The sequence below is a fragment of the Homalodisca vitripennis genome, chromosome 3, assembly GCF_021130785.1.
Source record: "Homalodisca vitripennis isolate AUS2020 chromosome 3, UT_GWSS_2.1, whole genome shotgun sequence".
Lineage (NCBI taxonomy): Eukaryota > Metazoa > Arthropoda > Insecta > Hemiptera > Cicadellidae > Homalodisca > Homalodisca vitripennis.
The window spans coordinates 45,714,233-45,738,559 of record NC_060209.1 but is presented as its reverse complement, the minus strand read 5'-3'; the positions used below and the strand labels follow the sequence as shown (position 1 = coordinate 45,738,559).

Here is a 24,327-nt window from a genome sequence, read left to right as displayed (position 1 = left end):
TACTGTGTCCCATACAGGCCTGTGGCGCTACTACTGTGTCCCATACAACCCTGTGGCGCTACTACTGTGTCCCATACAGGCCTGTGGCGCTACTACTGTGTCCCATACAACCCTGTGGCGCTACTACTGTGTCCCATACAGCCCTGTGGCGCTACTACTGTGTCCCATACAGGCCTGTGGCGCTACTACTGTATCCCATACAACCCTGTGGCGCTACTACTGTGTCCCATACAGGCCTGTGGCGCTACTACTGTGTCCCATACAGGCCTGTGGCGCTACTACTGTATCCCATACAACCCTGTGGCGCTACTACTGTGTACCATACAACCCTGTGGCGCTACTACTGTGTCCCATACAGTCTTGTGGCGTTATTACTGTGTCCCATACAGGCCTGTGGCGCTACTACTGTGTCCCATACAGCCCTGTGGCGCTACTACTGTGTCACATACAGGCCTGTGGCGCTACTACTTACTGTATCCCATACAACCCTGTGGCGCTACTACTGTGTCCCATACAGGCCTGTGGCGCTACTACTGTATCCCATACAGCCCTGTGGCGCTACTACTGTGTCCCATACAGCCCTGTGGCGCTACTACTGTGTCCCATACAGCCCTGTGGCGCTACTACTGTGTCCCATACAGCCCTGTGGTGATACTACTGTGTCCCATACAGTCCTGTGGCGCTACTACTGTGTCCCATACAGCCCTGTGGTGCTACTACTGTGTCCCATACAGCCCTGTGGTGCTACTACTGTGTCCCATACAGCCCTGTGGCGCTACTACTGTGTCCCATACAGCCCTGTGGCGCTACTACTGTGTCCCATACAGCCCTGTGGTGCTACTACTGTGTCCCATACAGCCCTGTGGCGCTACTACTGTGTCCCATACAGCCCTGTGGCAACACTGTGTGTTCTGTGGCGGCTTTGCATCAGTGTAAATAGAACTCTCCGATACATTACAACCAACACATTACTGGACTTCGAAAATAATTGTTTCATTTATAGTTCATATGGAGAAAGTTGTTTCAAATGTGGAATTGAAGTTTAGAACTTTATTTTGGTGGTGCAGGCTTTATTGATTCTTTTGTAAATACTCCGTTGGATTTCTAAATACAGTCATGCATGTTTAATTTTTTTCTTATTTCTTTAGACTTTCCAAAACTAATACGTAAATTAGTTTTGTAAATGCAAATTAAATACGTATATGAATCATGCATAATTAAAGTAATTAAATCTTATAAGTTAAATCGAATACAAACAATGAAAAGGTTAACGTGGATAAGTAAAAAGATTTTACTCTTGTGTACAAAATTGGGACATCAAAAATGTCAATCAGTTATAATGTCATGACTGATCGGACAAACTGTAACCCATAATCTGTTGAAAAAATTATTTGAATGTTGATTATTTTTAATTGGCACTTCTTGGTTGGTTACGGAAATTAGACATCCAATTTATGGTAAATTGTGTGGTTTCAACCCCTTAAAATTAGAAAAGGCTTTTTGTCCAAATGGATGATGTAGGGCAGGAAATTTTATCGGTAAATCTAGTTCTGCTCTCGGTCGCGGTAATATCGCTATCATACTTTAGTGTCTCTTTAGAGTTGTGATTCGTTTAGTCTTATAGTAAAGGCCTTATTTATATCATTTAACTTTAACATTTTGAATATATTTAATCGTTATTAGAAATTATTCTACATAAAATGTATAAATTCTTTTAATTTATAATATTTTTAATAACTGTTCATTTCGCCACAAGATAGCGTCCTTCCATAATGTTACAAGAGTTTAGCATTTGATGAAATATTTTCTTGTAAACTGTTACATGATTAAAGGTGCCACAAAGTGAGATTGAGTAACATTCAAATATTGCCATCAACTTGTTTCTCTATTTTATAGTATTATTTATTTTATGGTCAAAACACCACCACTCACTAATCATGAAAGCAGGTCATATTTTCTTTCTTCATGAATATTTTTCTCATCAGCTGTGCAGTATTATTTTAAAATGCATAAACTATTTTCCATAGTATTGTTTAGTAATTATTTATTTAATATTTTAAGAACCTAATTTTCAATTAATGCAGATTCAAGTTCGAAGTCTTTAAATGTACACGAATGCATATAAGTTAATTCTAAAACAAATAACTGTAATTGTCTGTTGAAAAGAATATTTAAATTTATTGCCGTATCATATACCCGTAGTTAGACCACCGTACGATGGCACCGAAAGTAGCTAAAGTCGAGATGAACGAGGAGGAGTTGAAGCTGAAGCAGAAGCTGATGGACGATATGGAACTAAAAAAGTTGAAAAGAGAACACAGGCGAATGAAGAGTATTGGCAAAAGGGATGACGCCATCGAGAGACAGGGGTAATATAACGTTTGTTGGGTACTTTGGGATTATACCGACCACACGAGTATGAAGAACACAAAAATATAAATTTATAGAAACAAACATGATAGAACGAAAAAACAACTGTTTAATTATAAAATTTCAAACATACTAGTGTTTCCAGGTATTGTGATCGGTATTGTTGTCGCTGTTATCTTATCTTTCTCGAGAATCCCGATTACGGCAGGCCGCGCGGTATCACATGATTTGCACGGTACATAATTGCCTTTCCATTACAATTCAATTTATATTTCTGATCAGCCCCTCTAGAATTTGATATTTTACTGATAGGTACTATCTCGAGGGATGTTTTTCTTTCGTCGACATCAGCGCGGCACTCGCATTTTTGGGTGGCGGAGTGTGATCAAGAATAAAAACAAGTTTTGAGTGTTTTTCAATAAAGAGTTTAGTTTTAGTTTGGTAATGTTTGTTTTTGTTGAATTTTTGTGTTTGGAGAAATGTAGAGGTAAAACACGGAAGTACAACGAAGCGACGAACCAGCTGAACGGGCGGCGAGACTCTGCAATCACGTTATCTACTAGACCGCTCGACTTTGACCTCTGTCTGAGGATGGGGAGGGGTTTGCGATAAGACAATTCCTATTTTATATTGACGAAATATTGTTCTACGCTAATCTAGTAATCAGTAGAAGCAAAATGTCAAATAACGATTCATGTCTGGGTGTAGTCGGTATAATCCCAAAGTACCATTTGTTGTTCACCGCAAATAGCATTTAAACCTTGTTCTAAAAGCTGTTTGTTTCCAAAATGTTTTTTTATTTGCAGTATACTGACCACAATTACTTGTTCATTTTTCTGTTAGACTTAACTAACTAATGTCGCGAACGTGTCCTAGAGTTATATTAGGTTAGTAAGATTTTTCTTTCAAATTTCTTAGATCTGGAAATTATAGCATGCCTTGTAGTTGCAGATTCGCATTATGCTGTACAGAACTGTTAAGTATCTTTTTCATGATATGGACAGATACAGGTACGTCAGATATCAGTGTCACAGATGAAGGTGTACTCAGGTTACCGGTAAAATTCAGTTCAGGAAATTGAAACACGCTAGTAGGTATATAAAATCCTTTTTATTAGACTTGAGGGTAATATTTAATCCTAGTAAACAAAGAAAACTAAAATTCTTGCTTGATAACTACCTAAGACATCAACACTAATAAGCTGATGTAATTTTACTTGAACTTATTTATTTTTTAATTTAAATTAAGTTGTATTATATTCAATATAAAGCAACTTAAAATTTACATTTTTAGACATTTATGAAATAAATATCACTTATAGAAATTCTAATGTTAGCCAGTAGAGTGTGCAATGGACTCAAGGTTAAACTCAAACTCAAACTTAAAAAGGGACAATCCTGCAAACCACTTTTTAAAAACCATAACAATCTCACTTTACCATCTCTATATATTCTAGAAATCCTATTACTATTTAAAACTAATAACAACTCTTTTCAAAAAAATCAAGTATTGCACCATCATGACATCAGATATCAACCCTTACAATACCCCATACACCGATTAAAACTATTCGCGCAGGGTCCTTATTATTCAGCTCTTAAAATCTATAATAAATTACCTCCAAATCTAAAGAAGGAGAATCCCATAAATGCATTTAAAACTTCCCTAACATGCTACCTCATTAACCGGGCATACTACTTAGTTGATGAATACTTAAATGAATAACAGTTGTTTACTAGTTCCTATTATTGAATTTTTAGACCAAGCTTCCAAAGCTTTGCAGATATGTAACTGTTTCTTGATTAGTTTAGTTTAGTTTATTAGTTTATTTTTAACATTGACAATTCATATGTTTATCTTTAGCTATGCTGAAAATTATAAACCTATGTGAAGCTTATAATAAATAAATAAAATAAATAAGGTATATAGAGACATCATGAAGCCAATAAATAGCGATTTATCTACTTCATTATGCTTTTATGTAACCAGAAATATAAGGAGAGGGATAAGATGATAAACCCCAGCATTATAGGAGTTTCTGGTGGAGCAAAGATATTACTATAGAGCAATCGCAGAAGACAGATCTACTCACGTTTGTTCTTCTCTGCACAAATTTTTGAGTTGTTGCGTCCGGGATAGGAATTGTATCTCAACAAAAAAAGGGGGGAATTGTTATTTTAAACTGACTTGTATGAGATAGAAAATACATATGTATGAGTAGTTTTTTTAATTCTTCATATAACGTATGGTATCTTTGTAACCAGGAAAGTTATCACAGCTCTTACCAAGGAGAGAGACAATCTGGTGAGTGACCTGAACGTGATGCAAACGAAAAAGCAATGTGTCATGGACGCCAAGCAGACCGCAGAGATCACCGAGCTTTTTGCTCGAGGGGTGAGATTTTTATTTCTGTTTCTGCCTATTTTTAAGGAATTGTATTTATCTGTCTACGAATTTTGATGCTATAGTCATATTTGAAATGTATTAGAGATAAATGGTTATTTTGGATATCTTACAATAATGAGCCAATACCAATTTCACATGCAAATTTCAAATTTTTAATTGGTTATACCAGGTTAATTAGATCACCAGGCCGCAATCTCCTGCGGTTGAACCGTAACTATAGGATTCCAACCTGACCCCCATTTTCGGGCACAACCTGTTTTTTAAATATTGCAAAAACAATTTTGCGACGTTCGCCGTATAAGATTTATTAAGGTTCCAGTTTTTGCAATGTTCTATGTTAAACGGTTCAATCACAGGAGTTTGCGGCACAGGAGTTGGTGGTCTGAAACACCATGTATAATGGACTCAGGCTATCCTGTTCACATTTTCTTAAAATTATCCGATGTTGTGATTTTCATAAGCTCTTAACTTTTCAATTAATGGCTAAAAGTATCTATCCAACAGTGAATTCCGCACTGTAACTTGGATTTTAACAGAAAAATTAATTCTTTTAATAAAGGGATGTCACAGATATTTATAAGGAAATAAATCTTTCGATTTCTCTACTTAAAGAGTGACAAACAGTTTATAAACTGAGATTACTTTACTTTCTCAGTTTTAATTTTCATCTAGCATGATTTCAAGAATTTTAAAAACAGTAACCTTCTCAATACATAAACAGGATTACTCACTCAAGTTAGTTATACAGTCTTAAATGTGAGAGTTTAATTATAATGGAAACACCACAATGAAACATTTATCTCAATTGTGTTTATTATGTTCCAATTACCCTATAATCTTTATTTTTTTCTTGCGTGAATCCAAATTTTATACTACATTGATAAAATTAAAAATTCAGCATCACTAGCAAAACCACTACTGTAGTTATATCATGAAGAGGTAACATCAACAAACCATTTAAGAATTCAAAAATCAGTGCACTGTCCCTTGCGGAACTCCTAATTGTGAGTGGAGAACTCATTTTCCTGAGATTTTCACCTTTTGGTAGATGTGTCTATACATAGAGTTTAGCATCTTCTAGAATGGCAAAGAGAACATAGTGTAGTTGTACTATGAAAACTATTTCTGAATGAATAATTGGATCACATGCCTACTAAATAACTGTTGCGAAAACAATCAGTCAGTCTTTTGATCGCAGTACATTTCAGGACAGTCTCGACGTGGACATAGCTCGTGAGCAAAGGTTCATGGACGACCTGAAATACCAGACTTACAAGGAGTCTAACAAGCTGGAGCGCCGTCGTAAGAATATAAAGAGTCAATTCTCAGCTAGTGACTACCGGCAGCATATGGAAAATCAGCGTGGAGACCGCGCTTTGGATGCTTTGAAGTCAAAACTACACGCGGTGAGTGGTTACATATCAGATGTTTGTTTTGTATGTGTACTAGCTGATTCCCGTGGTTTGGCACGCTATTCGTAATCTGTGCCCATGTATAAGCACTTCAGATTAAAGTTAAAGTCAGGTTAATTTATATTTCCAACGCCGATGTATAGTTTACCTTCTTGCCACAATCAAGATAATCTGTGTGTACATGTACTTTATTATAAGGTGGTCTAACACTCAATCTTTAAGTTTAACCATATGTTTATTTTAAAGAACTTAAAACAAATCTGTCTGTCTGTGGGATGTCATGAATACATTACAATTTAGCGCCTTCAAAAAGTGTTTAGCTATTTAATATATTAACTGTCGCGTTATTGCATTTTATAATGTGCAGGCGCTTTGATAATTTAATCTATTTGACATAGCATATAAACCTTCTACATGGGAAAATACATATACATACAGATTTTCATGATGATCGGTCAAATAGTTTCTGAGTCTATAAAGGACATACATTCACATATATACACAAAATATACACTGACAATAAGTTGCATCTTTGATTGCATTAGTTTCTCAAGAGATAACTCATAATAATGCTATAATTGAGGCACTGAAAAAGTGAGCGCTCGTACTGTATGTGGAGTGGAAGACGGGGAGCTAATTGAACGTTAACAATCAAGGTTACGTGGTCGTCCTCGGAGCCCTAGCGTTGGTGCTCAGAACTAACTGAAGTAGTCCTCCGGTTATTAACTGGAGTATGATATTGACGAATATCATTATATTATATTACTCCCTTATTATATTTACATATATTGTTATTTACTGAGAATAATTTTAAAATATAAAATAATGATTTATTCTAGCATTTTTTTACAATAAAAAGAACAAAAACTCTTTCTATGGAATAAGAACTGGCCAAGTTTACAAGTATTGTGGCCAGATTGACCAAACAAATAACAACAACAAAACTAGATTCCAGATTTGCAATTGAATGACACAGAGCCCTGCACTGTGACGTCTGTTCTTTGTAGCACACTACAATCACATTAAACTATACAGCCACAATTACAATTATTATATTTAACAAAGCAATACAATTAAGAAAACAAAAATATCAAAATTATTTTAACAATAATATAGTTTTAAAGTTTATTGTTCTAAATAATAATAATTTAAAAATATTTACAAAGTGCTTAAAGAAAACCACCATCGTTTTACCTTACTGCTATAAGTTCTTAGACCTACTGATTCTTTGATTGACAAGGGTAGCTTATTAAAAAAACGTAGGACCGCTATGACGAAATAAACATTTAAACGACGATTTAAAACTTTTGGAGTTCTAAATATTCTACGATTTATATTACGCGTTAAGTATAAATGATCAGTAGTTCCAGTATTGCCGCTTCTCTGGTAAAATAATCTAAGAACTTTATAGATATACATATGCTCAAGGGGCAAAATGTTTAACTCAATAAACAAAGGAAAAGAACTGTCACGGATTTTTTTTCTTCTTAACATAATTCTTAAAAGTGCTTTCAACAACACGCAATTTTTGAATTAAACATTTATATGCACTGCCCCATATTGTAACCTGGAATCAACTAAGGCAAAATACAACGCTCTTAACAAATGTGTAAAGAAAAAATTTCTTAGAAAGTAAAATTTTCTGACCGAAGCTTTAAGTGTTTTATGTAAGGAAGTTGTATGTTTTCCCAATTAAATTTTCTAAAACTAATCTAAAACTATTACAAGATATTAGAATTCCTTCACTTTATTAATGGTCTCACAATTACAGCTAATCTCACAAGAACGACTGATATGATACTTTAAACTATTTAAAATCAAAATTTACATATTTTGTTTTGCTAACATTTATTTGCATTGAATTTAATTCACACCAATTTCTTAATTTATGCAGATCGTCATTTAGAATTTCAGAAAGTATTTTAATATTTTTATGACAGTAAAAAAGTGCAATGTCATCAGCAAAAGCATTTGGCTTTCCATTGAGGTTTAAATACATGGTTCATTTCAATTGCTTATTAAACATATATATGGTCGTTACTATATACTGAAAGTAGTATACCACTCTTTTGACTGTTTTCTTTTGGTTCTGAAATAAATAATTATTTTAAATAGTCCAAAAAATATTTTGATTTTGAAATACTTGACGTTTTCAACACGAACTAAATTTCCATTTATACGAAATGTGAAGTAATGTAAAAAGGGTGACCTGACCTGTACAAAACCTCCCTAGCTTACACGTATTCATTTTAATCGAATTTGTAATAACTTCAATTAAATACAGATTCAAAAGTATTCAACAAATTCGTCAATACTGTATATAGTTTGATAATTTCGATGACGCAAAGACCTGTTGTGTGTCTTAAATGTACTTGCTGATTATACTTAATTTTAATAATAAATGTGTATATTGCGTTCACACAAACATATGCAATCAAACTGTGTTGTCATGTTTGCAGGAACAAGTCAAGCTGGGTTCCGCGATCAAGGAGAATGCAGAGTTGCGCAAAAGTATACTACTGCTGTTGAAGTCCAAGACCCACTTCAATCAGCTGTTTGAGGAACTCGTCCTCAAACTTAAAAAAGGGAAGAAAATCATGAAGGATATTGTGGAGCAGTCACAGTTACAGCTCAAGAAGAGGTGAGTGTCGTTGCTGGCGGAGGAGTTAAAAGAATACCAACAAAACTTGGTTGATGCTTTCAACTCATAGCCGACATTGTCAGTACATGTTTGTACGATACCACGAAAACAATCTGAGCCAGACTTTTAAACTTAAAAGTTCACAATGTCTACCTGAAGCTTACTTCTATTGATTCTATGAAACAAGTTACATTACTAACAGCTAGGAAATAAGAAATAGTGCACAGAAAGAAACGAGCGTGGGTTCAAAGAGTACAGATTGCGTGCGCCAATCTACCTTAAATTGTTTTATATCGAACAATTTCTCTTCAATTGATAATGGAAGACATACTCTTTCTTTATTGACCATAACAAAAATTAAGAAATTTTTGACTAAATAATAAAATTTCCCCTCTGTATTGATTACTATTTTCTGTATTACATTTTTAGTTATTAACGTATCTAATACATTAACTAAGTTTTTCACTGATGGGGGTTTGTAATAGAAATGCTGTAAGAGAGAAATATTCTAAACAAAAGAAAACCTGTTTTTCAGAAAGCATGCATTTCAACTAAAAAACTTTGTGATTTTTTAGTTTTGAAACTAGACACTTTGTACTTGCTGACGTAGTGTTTTTGTCTGTAGGGATGAGGTGACTCGCAAAATCCAAGCACTCAAGCAACGGGATGTGGCAGACCTGCACAAGCGACAAGAGGAGATGCAGGATCTGGAGATGAGATATGCAGATGACAAGAATTTGACGAAGTTTAGAAATATGGTCAGTGTGAAGTATTGTGTGCTGATTGATATAAGGTAAATAGGGAAATTAACTCCTCGTTTTGAAGCCAATGTTGAATGCAATTTTCGGAAGCGATGTGAACCAAATGGCCTAGACCTAATCACCTAATCATCACTTTTACTATATTTGGACATTGATTGTCAGTCTCAACGTTCCACTAACCGATTCCTGAGATAATCACCCAAATCTACAATCTCGGGACACCTCATTAAATGTGGTAGGTCAGAGTCTTTAGTGGGATTAGGATTTCAAACGTATATAGTGTACAATTTATATACTTTTACTTGTAAAAATAAAAAAGAGTTGCTTTTAAACATTAACTCCATCGTTTCATATAATTAATACTTAATAGTGCTATTTGGACTTACATAGAAAAAATCCTATTGTAAAGAAATATTTCAGTTGAAATTATGATTGGAACTACCAACGATCTATATGACTTTCGCAAGACGTAATGCTTTGTCAATTTTTTGAACTTGTTATAATCTTTTGGTTTCCAAAGTAAGATTTCTTCATCTGAGGATTCTACTTGAGAATGATAACTTAGGCTCTTCCTGCACTTGCAACTGTAAGGGACTGTATGTTTACCGTTGGATCCTCTATGGTAGATTCAAAACTATCTTGTTTCTTGAGCGAAAGATATTAAATTTTTAACATATTTCCGCAGCTTATCCAAAAGTTTATTCATTTGCCATGTTAATGTTAACCGTGATATAACCAAGAATTCGTGGTACTATATTTGAGTGTTTGAAATGTTATTTCTATGTATGTATTTGAAGCAAACAGTTCAAGTCAAAACTACATTCTCGCTGGGTAATTTACAAGATAAAAACACAAAATACACTGTTACATCTACTTTACAGGTGTTACACGTGAGGACAAAACTGAGCGAGGGTGACAAGGCGACGAAGAAGGCGGCGGCCCAGCGACTGCAGCAGGAGGAGGAGTTGCAGAAGTTGCGGGACACGTGGACAGCAGTCAAGGAAGTGACGGAGCTGGAGGAGTGTGGTGACGTGTGCGAACTGCTGTTCAGGCAGGAGGCGGAGAACTTCAGTCTCTTCAACTACAACAACGAGCTGCACGACCAGGTTTGTGCAAAACACAACTAGAACCGTTTCAGGCATCCGTGTCGTCAGCATCAAAACTTGGGGGGGGGCGAATGGTGATCCGGCGCACTCCCCCAAAATTTTACTTTTCTACAAGCAGGTTTTTCCTTCAAACAATGTTTTTCTGTCTGAAAGCATGTTTTTATTTCACACACACACAAACACACACGTGTTCTTTACATGCCCACGCTTCAGTTCACAGTGTAATGACTTGGTAATGGTACTAAACCGGACATTACAACCAGAAAGCCTAGGAGAAACAATGCTGGAATCGAAGGCTGCCTGGGACGCAACTAGTACTTTCGCCACAGAAGTTCTTAAGGAGCTGCGGTCCATCGAAAGAAAGAGATCCAAAGACATGGAAGAAGTCAACTGAAGAAGTCACTACCTGAAGAAAGAGCTGCTGCTCTATATCTTCTCCCAGTGAAGTAATGGCTGGCGGCGGTTTCCGCGGGGATACAGAGGCCAGAGAAAGAGGTTTTAGTCGGTATTGACATCTGAGTCCAACATACCCAGGCCAAACGACTCGACCTGCAGGATAAAAAAAACAACACACCACGCGCGCGCGCGCGCGCACACACACACACACACACACACACACACACACACACTGCTGTTATTAAATGCGTAAACATTAACTTTAAAATTCTAGACTTATCTCTCTTTTCATTACATTATAACAATCCAAATTGACCCCTTGCTAAAAGGAGGTATACTGGAGGTATACGCAGTGCGGGCGGACTGCTTGCTGGCAGCGACTGATCGGGCAAGCATGGGCACCTTCTGTATAATTTAAACACTTTTAAAAAATATTACGATTTCTGTATAATTTCTTACAAAATTTAGAGGGGGAGACAAAACTGAGGTTTCCAATATTGGGGAGACGCGTCCCCCATGTCCCCTTTGGTGGCGACGCCCGTCGTTTCAGTACTATAAATGTTTATTTACTATAAAAATCAAACATTTACTCTTGTTTTTAAACATTTGATTGGATTGAACACGACGAAAGTTACGGTATTACACCATTCTTACTACTCTCTGCTCGACCGATTGTACTGAAATATTATATGGACTATCTTAGGATCCCTGGTTAACATATAGGCCTGTTCCTATTTCGAAAATTTCTTCGGGTTACGCCCGACTGGTCTGTAAAGTTGCATGACAGCGAACAAAAACTGCTATTAACTAAAGACCCTGTTAAATGTAATCAACTGTTCTGTGTAGACATTGTTTGACAGCACAACCATATGATTAATTAATTGAACTATTATTTGTTTACATGTATAGTCTTGAAAGCAAAGAGTAGGCTTGATAATAACAAAACTTATTTACATTTTTTCCTCGAACCGCTATTGATCACAGATTTTAACCGGTAGTAAACTGGGTCTAATGACCCAGTCTTAAGGTAGTGCATGATGTATTTCCATGTCCATAGGTGGAGGCACTGACAGAGCAGACTGCTGAACTGTTGAAAAAAGTGGACGATGAACAGGAGGACAGATATCAGTGGGAAGATCAACAAGAAAGGTATTGATTAGTTTCCATAATGCTACCTAACAATAACTAAGCTAAGTTACCGCCAGGCGCCTCGCTTCTCGTTTGAAAAGGACAACATATACTACTGGGAAGATCAACAAGAAAGATATTGTTTAGTTTCCATAACGCTACCTAACAATAACTACGCCAAGTTACCGCCAGGCGCCTCGCTTTTCATTTGAATACGGAAACAGATACCAATGGGAAGATCAACAAGAAAGATATTGTTTAGTTTCCATAACGCTACCTAACAATAACTACGCCAAGTTACCGCCAGGCGCCACGCTTGTCATTTGAATAGGGTAACAAATACCAATGGGAAGATCAACAAGAAAGATATTGATTAGTTTCCATAATGCTACCTAACAATAACTACGCCAAGTTACCGCCAGGCGCCACGCTTGTCATTTGAATAGGGTAACAAATACCAATGGGAAGATCAACAAGAAAGATATTGTTTAGTTTCCATAATGCTACCTAACAATAACTACGCCAAGTTACCGCCAGGCGCCTCGCTTTTAATTTGAATACGGTAACAGATACCAATGGGAAGATCAACAAGAAAGATATTGATTAGTTTCCATAATGCTACCTAACAATAACTACGCCAAGTTACCGCCAGGCGCCACGCTTGTCATTTGAATAGGGTAACAAATACCAATGGGAAGATCAACAAGAAAGATATTGATTAGTTTCCATAATGCTACCTAACAATAACTACGCCAAGTTACCGCCAGGCGCCACGCTTGTCATTTGAATAGGGTAACAAATACCAATGGGAAGATCAACAAGAAAGATATTGATTAGTTTCCATAATGCTACCTAACAATAACTACGCCAAGTTACCGCCAGGCGCCACGCTTGTCATTTGAATAGGGTAACAGATACCAATGGGAAGATCAACAAGAAAGATATTGATTAGTTTCCATAATGCTACCTAACAATAACTACGCCAAGTTACCGCCAGGCGCCACGCTTGTCATTTGAATAGGGTAACAGATACCAATGGGAAGATCAACAAGAAAGGCATTGTTTAGTTTCCATAATGCTACCTAACAATAATTACGCCAAGTTACCGCCAGGCGCCTCACTTGTCGTTTGAACAGGACAATATATACTAGTGGGAAAATCAACAAGAAAGATATTGATTAGTTTCCATAATGCTACCTAATAATAATTACGCTGACTTACCGCCAGGCGTCTGGCTTGTTGTTTGAACAGGACAACAGATACCAATGGGAAGATCAACAAGAAAGGTATTGTTTAGTTTCCATAATGCTACCTAGCAAAAACTACTCTGAGTTACCGCCAGGCGTCTGGCTTGTTGTTTGAACAGGACAACAGATACCAATGGGAAGATCAACAAGAAGGAAATGTTTAGTTTCCATAATGTTACTTAACAATAGCTACGCTGAGTTACCGTGTGGTGGCTGGCGTGTCGTTTGAAATGTTTTGTCTGCTCAAGTGATTGATAATAAACAATCAGTTTTCAAAAGGTCTCATATATTTAAAATATTTAAAGCTATTCTATTTTTCGATTGCCTACATCTGAATAGCTAATTTTAGAGATAATATTTCCAGATCAGATTTTAGAGGATCGTGTGGGGATTAAGGATGCCTGGCAGTTGTAGGGAGTTATATTTTTGGACGAGCGGCACCAAACTGCCTGTCTTTTAGTGTACCATAGCATAATAATTATTTTCAAATATAATAATCTGTTTCCAGTCTTGTATAATTCTTATAGCACACATAATTATTTAGATGACTTACACATATACATTATCTAATTTCAGAAATTAAACTATTTCATCCTCCTTCACAGCACATAAAAACCACCTTAACAATTAATTTATTTTTAAATGTGTGGGGGCTGCTTGGGCTTCTTTTCTCTGATTGAGACACTTACCGCTTAGATGGGACATATTTAAACCTATAAATGTTTTTTTTTAATTGCTGGTCGAGTCATACACGAAAAAAACTGTTTTATATGTGCTAAGTTCTTATGTTACAGAAACAAGAAAAATAATATTTTATAAATCTGCAATGAGGGTTAATTATGCATTATCCACGTCCAAATTGTTTTTTTTTTTTTTCATTTTTATTTTATTTTTGTATTATTGTGACCATATTGGTCTCTGGTGGTATACTGCGAAGTATAGGGCTTTAGGTCATTGGGCTCACATACCAAGGTGAATAAGTGTATTTACTCGAAGCTTCTTAGTTGAACTTATAACAAGAGACATAATATTGCACTTTGCCAAACTACATACGATATCCTGAGCTACTGCCCATGCAGTCTGCTTCACCTTATCTAATTTATTGTGTGAGGACCACACTTCTTTTTCTCAAACAAGATAGGAGCGCCAGCAAAAGCAAACTCGCTAATTCTAACTCTAAAAGCCCACTTCTTCAAATCAAGTATAAGACACATTGCAAAGCAAAATTTAAAACATATCGCCTTGCCTTACACCAATGCGCACATGTTAAATATGCAACCTCTCGCCTGCTACTCCGTACAACTTCGCTTGCTCTCGAAATCCGTTTACACTCATTTTTGGACAATATTGATGGTGAATTAACTCATTTTGTCAGACGGATTTGCATCATCTGAAGACTAACAAGACAACAAAGGAATACGATATCAGATAAGTCGCGTCAAAGTAATGTTGGTACAAATCGAATAGTTCTGCCAAGAAGTAAATGAGCCAATATGGAGTACCAGTAAAATGGGTGCTGATTAGTCAAATATTCGCTGGCTGAGTAGAATTGAAATATTACTCATAAAGTAGTATTTCTGATATTCATTAAGAGACATGTGAGCCAAAAATAGGGTTGAATGAAACGGCTACAAATAGATAAGGTGAATTCATTCCACTGTCGAGGGGTCAGGGGGGATTAACTTATCAAACCCAAAGGTAGACAACAGAGTGATCTACGTGAACCTACTGACAGGATAGATAACGACTCCAATGATCGCCAGCCATCAGTTAATTGGATAGCAATGATTCATTGCTACTTTTACAGTAGGAACGTTCGTGTTTCTTATCACTTCATCACGCACCTCTACCGCATATCAGCTTTTATACCCGTGAAGACCCATAGCCTCAACATCTTATTTGAGGGATTACTCATCTCTTATCACACTACACTGTTTGTACAGTATTACTGCTGAACCCCGTATATAATGCCCCCTTTGACACACTATTGTTCAAGGGGGTAGGGTACGATAAGCGGACCCGGTTTTCATATCGAATATTGTAACCATAGATACCTAATATTCGCATCTCAAATCCTAGACTATCAATCGATATAAAAGTATTCATAGTCCTCAATAACAATCATATGTTTTAAATAAAAATATGAATTTAATATTTACAGTGATCAAACAAATTATTGTAACCAAAATTAGGAAAACTGAAGACGACCATATTTGCTCCTGTCACAGTTACAGTTGTTTCTTCCCCACAAATTTAAAATGATGGGTTTTTCAGTACGAGTCCAACATGTTGAAGCCACGAAAAACGTGTCTTATCATCTTTCAAAGCAATGTCGTGTAGTTCTCTAACATTGACTGCCATTTTTAATAATCAAATGTTACTTATTATAAAATTGAAATATTATCTTACGTGTATTATTTGAAAGTGTTTACAGCTGTTGATATAGATTATTTAAGTTAATTGTTCAAAATAATTAATTAGTATCGATTGATTATATCGATGGTTATGTTTTAAGTAATAACGTTTACCAATTTCGATATAAAAAAACCGAGTCCCCTTATCGTACCCTACCCGATCAAGGTGTTGCCACCTAGTTGACACAATGACTAACAACGATAGCTTGAACTACCGGTAACATAATTATGATCGATAGCAGAGTGGGGATATATAGTTCGAAATAATATTTGTATGCAACTGTACCAAAGGCGGACTCCAAAATCTATCGGCTTTGTAAACCAAACTGATATATTAGTCATTTATATCACTGAACTATGGCAAATGTCCGGAAAAAATCCTCTTTCCTTCACAATCCTTCCATCGTCAAAAATAAACTTCAAACAGAACATTTGTACTGTTGCGAGAATGCGGGAGAATCTTCCAGATAAATAGGTCAAACTTTAGTACAAGGAAATGTAACTGAACAATTGAGATCCCTGACAATAACAGAAGTTATAATAGATTAAGAGAGTCGTTGGAGAGTGAGCGCTCAGTGGGTTTGATCAGCTCCTTTGATCTGGCCCGTCTTTGCCCCTCCTATATGAGCGGTAGGAGGGCTCTGTGACCCTGCACCACTAGTCTAGTAAGTTCTCTAATTTAAATGTTCTCGAAACACTAATAACCATGTAAGGAGTTGTAGTGACCCAGCGAGTTAGTTGAGCTGCAGAAGTGATATTTTGACTCCCACCTCGTTTTTTAGATGTTGATCCAGTTTGTTCAAGGTTGTTTATCCACGAACTAATTGCGTTATCCGAAGGATCAGGCCTGTTAAGCGGTTTGTTGAAATGGCGTCGAAAAGCACGTCGCGTTTTCACCAAACTCTCACCATTTGCATAATACGCTTTACCGCGTAGCCGCGATGTTCAACTGTCTGACGATCCATCTCAACTAAATGGCGGGACACGCAGGTAGAAAGGAGCCGGCCACTATTACCCCCACCACTCACATTCCAACTGTCAAAGCCATCTCCAATCTTCCCGTTTCACTAGCTAACCCGTTATTAGTAGTAATACTCGTGAACGTGACAGTTGTTAATAGTGTTAATAACTATTGACTGTTGCATTGTAAAATAGATACGTGTGTAAATATATATATACAGTACAGGTAATAGTGATATTACGACAATATAAATTAGTGACAGTTTTATAAAGAATTATTTTATTTAAAGCCAGCCTAGTTTTAAGTAGATATTATATTTAGATTTATGTATAAGAATAATAAATATTTAGTGTATTCAATATTCGCGTTCACAGTTCGAGAGCGTAGAACTTTTGCACTACTTGCCAAGTCAAAAGCTTAGACAGCATTATTCCCTTAGGATATTACACCAAGGCCCATCATGTCTTTTATCTATTTTTTATGTTTCTAGAGATTTAACTTTTTTTTAAGTATATAGTTGTTACCAGTAGACATAATTAAAGCTCCACAATTTTACTAGAGAAAAAGTCAAATTGGAAAGCTTGCTGGATAATATGGACAATGAACAGAACTATCGGAACGACATGTGTGAGGCCAGCTTCCGACTGTTCGACCGTCTGATGACGAAACTGAGAGCGCTGTTCGACCTGGCTCAGTGTGAAACATGGCCTCTAGAGGACCTGTTAGGTAAGAGTTACTATATATCAGGCAAGTTTTGTGTTCATCATTACGAATAAATTTGTGATTGTAATAAGAGAAAAATCTGATAGTGGTCTTATTGTCAAGGTCGTGGAGTAAAGTATGGCATAACACTTGCAGAATCACCTGCAGCGTGTTACGTTTAGGACCTGCTATTCTATCTGTAAGGTTCTCGACACAAAGCTGTGCTAATAATTTCATATGGTTTAAGTTTCAATTTTCAAAAGCGAACTCTGCTCATCAGCTTCGATCTCTTATAAACCAACTCTCATGAACTTTGTTAATTCCTCACTTTCTCAAAGGGTCGTCAAGGGAGGAGTTGGTTTGGTTTTTACCGAACATAAATCAATTTTGATAAGATTTTAATGATTCCGTTTGTACTAAAACCACTTATATGCAAAATTCAAACTAAACTCGTCTTACTTTGAAAATGATTATCATTTAATTTGTATTTTTGAATACTAAATACCTATACTATTTGGGTTATTTAAATAATGTTAATTGGAATGGTTAAATGTTACTCGTGTCCACTTATGAGTTAAAAGCTAAGGGTTATAATAAAAAGTTGAGAAATATAATTGCATGGACGTGAGTGAGTCGATTTTAATTGAGTTGCACAATGTTTGTATATGAACTTAAATACACCATCACTATTATATCATTATTGTTAGACAAGCTATAGCTAATAGGTAGCAGAAAGGACAGGTTTGGTCCATTTCCAGAACCAAGTATTGTCCTTACATGGAGTCAACCCATACGACAGCGCCAGACTGATATGATGCAGTCCAGACTGATTGGATAGCTCCATTTTAATCCATTATGTTCTCTCACCCATGCACAATTTTTTGTATGTCACTCTATATTCGTGTACAGGTAACAACAAACAAGTGACGCAGTGCAACCAACGACTGTACCTGGAGTTTGTAAATCAATATTAATCAGGTTTATCACAATGTGCAAATGTGCACACAACTATACTCCCTTTACGTTGCAACATTTTCTGTCCTCTACAGCTGTAGCCTGAAAAGAACAAAAAGGAAAGATCACCCAGTCCAAATATTGTCCTGTCATGGAGCGGAGTTGGTGCAGTTCAGGCTGATTTAATAATCCAATATATATTCTCACTCGTGGAACATTTTTTATGTAATTCTACATTCATGTACAGGTGACAATGAGCAAGTGACGCAGTACGCCACCGACTATACCTGGAGTTCGTGATTCAGTATTAATCGGGTTTATCACAATATGCACACAAGCTTATAATTATATTCACTTTACATTGCACCATTTCTGTCCTCTACAGCTGAAGCCTGAAGGGAACAGAAAGGAAAGATCGCTCAGTCCAAATATTGTCCTTTCATGGAGTGAAGTTGGTGCAGTTCAGACTGATTTAATAATCCAACATATAATCTCATTCATGCACCATTAATTCTATATTCGTGTACAGGTGACAACGAGCAAGTGACGCAGTTCAACTACCGACTGTACCTGGAGTTACTGGAATCCAGGCTGATGCAGTTGATGAGTGCATGTCCACGACCTGACACAAGCCCACAGTACGGCTTCATCAGCTCGTTCGTGAACCCTGCGGCGCAGAGTAGACTTTCTCCATTGAGCACTATTGTTGTGGATAGGAAGGAAATCTCCAGACCTTGTCTAGAGTGAGTCTTGATATAGGTTATGGAATTTAAGATTTACTAAATAAGAGAATGCGTGTCAAACATTTCATCTTATACGCATATAGTTTTACTTTTTGGAGTTGACTACTTCCAAATCTCAAAGTCTACTGTGAATTTCGGATACATTTTGATTGGAGACGTTTATAAATTATTGTTGCACACCACTTGACCAATCTTGATGAATGTAATATGAGATAACCGGATACGAACTTAGCTCTACTTCCCTGAGTGACATTATGTCTGTAACATATTCTCCTATTGTCTTGTGTGCTCGTGTTCGAGCATGCAGGCCACTACGTTGTCGGAGTTATTCTTAAGAGATCATTTAGATGGTCTCTTCAGACTTGATAAGCGCTACACATGAAGAGAGTATGCACGCCGACTGCATACCCTATCTGCTGTTCTTAAAAAACATCACATCTTGAAGCTCCCATACTCGATGAAAACTTGGGTTAGCTAGAAGTTCATCTCGTTATGGTTCCTACTCATCCACGTCTTAATGTCATTGATAAAACGATGGCTCAATCTTCCTGTACCATCCCATCCCGACTGCCTTGCTACCTACCTACTAGTTTATGTCTAGTATTTTTCCAATTTCCTAATAGTAATAATACAGTTAAAACTAAAAAAACTAACCAATGTGTGGCAATGACCTCATCTAAGTCACAGTTGACAAGGATCAAGATGTACATGAAAAATGCCAGTACTCAGACTCTCTCCTTCCCTGGTGTGGGCAAAGTGTTATTCTGTGTGCTTTTTCTATGCAGTGACATGTTTGGTACTTACTCCAATCACTCAGAGCCCTCAGGTGTGTGCTTTATTTTTTTTTAAGCACAATTACAACGTGTGCAGTTCCCAACAGTTGGAGGAGGTCGATGGCATACTAATTTTTCTGTCTTTAATATATGCTTAAACCTTTGTCTTAAAGTGTTTTGGCACCTGATGCAGAGGATCGATTCCAATTACCTATATCAAATGCCAGAAACCTGTTATCCTTTCAAATCGTGAATTGGCAACAAAGAACCACAATGTTTTTTATATAAGTATCTGCCTTCATCTGTTGGCATGAAATCCTAAAACACAAGTATAATCAATCGGCCTCTACTTGCACGATAAGCGGATAAATGGTCGTATTTTTGTAAGCTGCAAATAAAACGCATATCTATGCATTCATCTAAGTGTATCTGCACTTTGAATTTTTTGTATTTACTCACCGTCTTTTATAAGAATACTGTTGCCATATGCCCGAAAACAATAATAAAACACTGACAGAATATTAGATTTTACAAGTTGCAGCTAAGCCACCTCAGGCAATAAGGTGTTGCATCGGTAAGGCCTTCTCAACCTACCCAGACCTTGCTACCAAGCATAAGTCACATGATCGGTAAATATCAGAGTACTGTCCAGCAATACATTCAAGCGTCTTCAGAGTGTCAGACACGATTAATCTTTGATCTCAGAGTTTGACTTGCACTGGACACTTCCTGATAGTTTGCAACACATGTGGACCTGCTACATGGAGTGCCGTGTACACACACACACACACACACACACACACACACACACACACACACACACACACACACACACACACACACACACACACACACACACAAACATTAAGCTAGAGGCCAAGGCTTATTGACCATTTATGTATGCTATTAACATCGGCATTGATTTTCGAAATGACAACTCTCGAGAATGAAGCTGCAAATCATCAGCATAACCATAAGCCGTGCACTAATTGACGCAGTCAGACAAATGAGCTGTGTACAGAGTCAACAGGAACGGCCCTAAACAGCTGCCTTGAGGGACACCTCTTACATTCTTGAGAGGTCTTTTGCACTCTTGTCACCTGTTATCTGTTTTCAAGACATGACTTCATCTAGCTAACGACGTTCTCCTCAAAACCAAAATAGTGTAACTTCGCCAGCTGTAGCATTCCACTGTGCTACACAGGCACTTGTCTCTCGCACCAAACAAATCACCGAACATATTAACCAAAACGGTGGTTTCGTCAGAACCCTGATTGGGGTTTCGTTCATAAAAATAAAAATAAAAAGTAAAATTCATTCCGTAGCCATACAATTCATTATCTGCTGAACAGCCAATCTATCTATTGTTTTAGAAACAGGAAGCAGGATCAACATCGTTATTATATTCCAAGCTCAACACCGCATTTCACATGCTTAGAATTACCCAAGCTTCTATGAAACATACACATCTCTCACACTTCATTTTATTGGCTATAAATAAAATACTAATTTGGCATTTTATTTTAGTTACTCATCATAACTAAACTAATTGACACACACACTAATGAAGCACATAAATGCCCTTAAAACCAACTGCTAACAGTGAATGTTAAACTTTATGAGGTTATAAATTATGAACTCTGCTGCAATAACTTGCGCATTTTATTACTGCATACTCGAGAAATGTCAGTTGTAAAACACTCCAGGAATGTAGTATTAGTACAAACTGATTTTTCCCACGATAACATACGCTTAAAATGTAACGATTTTTCTCTACTAAACTGCTGGATTTTGCGTCCAGGCGATCCTTTAGCTAACGTTGTCTATTGGTAAAAGAAACATTTATAAGAAAAGCCGTTCCATTTCAAAATTATGTGGGTATATTTAAAGTAGAAAATATACTACATAATAACATAATTATTAAAAAGCCACTTTTTTAGAATTCAAACAATTTTTACTATTACTACTGCCGTATTGTTGTTGTTGTTGTTGTTATTATTGTTATTGTTATTATTATTATTTATTATTATTATTAATATTATTATTATTTATTATTGCAGCTTCTACTTTGGTAGGGTGTCGGTTGCTTTCACAGTGCAGTTATTTTAAGTGACTTATTTATTGTTATGCGTTGGCTGAGCGTTATGGAATATTTTTACTGATTGATAATATGTTTTTATGATGGAAACAATAAAAATAGCAGAATAAAAAAATTGTAAATGAACTGTGTATAATCATATGAGATTTCAAATGTGACATTTTTATTCATAGAGTTAAATGAAAAAAAACGATAGAATGGAAATTCAATGTTAAAATTCGGTAAAAATATTTGATTTCTGCGCACTTTTGCGATGTAATGATCCCGTACCTCATCGGATTTTTAATTATGTGATCATTGCTATGAAATCTAACTGTACTATCAAAAATGTGAATGTATCATGTGGCAAGACATTTCGAGAAAGATGACATCCGTAGACTTTAAATTTTGCATGGAACTTTATTTCTACATTCTAGAAAAGAATGTGTTCTATGATTGTGCATGTCGAACTATAGAATTTGACTGAGCGTAATTTTTGAGGAAAAGCTTCTATTTAATTAACTGTTTATCTATCTGCTCGCAGTACATCTCGAAAATTAAATGAGTTATACATTAGAAATTTGGCATGCAACGTCAGTGAAGTATGTGACGCGACATTTGGTGTAGCGTGCTTCTTTTTTGTTTATTAGCTACAGTAGGGATCACGAAAGATTGTAGTTGGTAAACATGTTAACTGCCGCTTGGTATGGCGCTCTACCGGCTGATACAAACTGTTGTCACAGTGCTGTAGTATACAAACCTCAAACTAACTTAGTTAATTAGTTAGCTCAGTCTTCGTCGGCTGCTCCAAGGTCACCCAAGGTCACGTGCCAGATAGGTTCCCCTCAAATTGCACTCTTTTGTGGCCCCTACTATAGATATTAACCTTACATGCTAATTAGATACGACAGACTAATATATTCTAATGTGTTACAGTAGAGTCATATATTTTTCACTTTCTAGGTGTGAATCCTCAAACCAGGCCAAAAGGATGATCCAAGTTACAGATTATATTTGAGCGACTTGGTTTGCACGATTAAGCACAGAGGTTTGACCAAGTTGTCCTGACCTGTGACCCTGAATCTGACAGCTGTAGATCCTGGACATTAGAAGACGTACCGTTCTAAATCTGCTCAATATTACACGGGAAAATTTTGTACAATAAACAAATTCCTGTTTACAAAGTCTTTACACTCTACGTTATACACTGGATCATCTGTTAGATTCATTATACACCAGTTATATCTACGAGTATAACGCAATAAGAAATTATGTTATAGATATACCATTTTTCGAAAATATTTTCATCAATAATTTACTATAGTTTATTAAAATCCAGAAGAGATTTTTAACAATATAATACCACGCCATTGGTAAAATTGTAGTTTATAAAAACTATTTTAAAGTGTTTGTAAATTTACGATTTGAGATTTTTTTTTTTGCTTTAAATCCTTTATTAAGATAATGACTGTTTATATATAATATTTATCTTAATAATGTAAATATTATTAACAATTGTACTATAAATTGCTACTAAGTACAAGTTGTCAATCAAAGGGAATTATTTATATATTTTGAGATTACCCGGGGGCAAGCTGTATTTTGACTAATATTTTATATGAATTTGTAACGGTCTGTTATCTTTCCACCCGTTTTATACGCATCAGTTGATTTCTAGGTTATTCAAATTTTAAAATTTAATAAAAATTGTATAAGTAAAGAATTTTAATACGGTTCTAAAATTAATACACATATAAGAGAGGAATTTAGTATTTACATTCCAACCATAATGAGGAATGCATCTTTCTTAATATTTCTACTACTTAATGTATAAACTGTACACGCCTACAGTTTTATCCGGCAATAATAACGCAGTAGTAGGCAGGAGATTCAGCACTTTTCCTGCAGGCGTTATTATATTCAAATAATGAAATAAATCCTACAACGTAGTATATAAACTAATTAGGAGCTGTATGTTCTGGGAGCCATCTTCATTTTAATCTCATAAATACAATAATGTTAAAAACCAACGCCCTTATTTGAATCGTAGAATTAAGACATAAGTATCATTTTAAATGCATAATTTATTATTAATGAACAACCGAAAATTTTTAACTTTTTTTAATTTTTGGATTTATTATTCAGAAAATATTCAAACATTTTGTAGTTTGTATTTAAAATATTTAAACAGTACATACTTGACAAAAAATTAAAGAGTTTGGATGTGTATTTATTA

General features: G+C 36.0%; 1 protein-coding gene across 1 annotated transcript; it reads left to right on the top strand.

Moving 5' to 3' along the window:
* Window positions 1–1,996: 1,996 nt before the first annotated feature.
* Window positions 1,997–23,278, top strand: LOC124358639 (outer dynein arm protein 1-like). The gene is made up of 10 exons (XM_046810938.1): window positions 1,997–2,369; window positions 4,635–4,764; window positions 5,985–6,182; window positions 8,648–8,829; window positions 9,455–9,587; window positions 10,472–10,696; window positions 12,150–12,241; window positions 17,402–17,568; window positions 19,028–19,241; window positions 23,055–23,278. Exons 1-10 carry the CDS (start codon window positions 2,218–2,220, stop codon window positions 23,107–23,109), a joined length of 1,548 nt encoding a protein of 515 aa, XP_046666894.1. The 5' UTR covers window positions 1,997–2,217; the 3' UTR covers window positions 23,110–23,278.
* The last annotated feature ends 1,049 nt before the right edge of the window (window positions 23,279–24,327 follow it).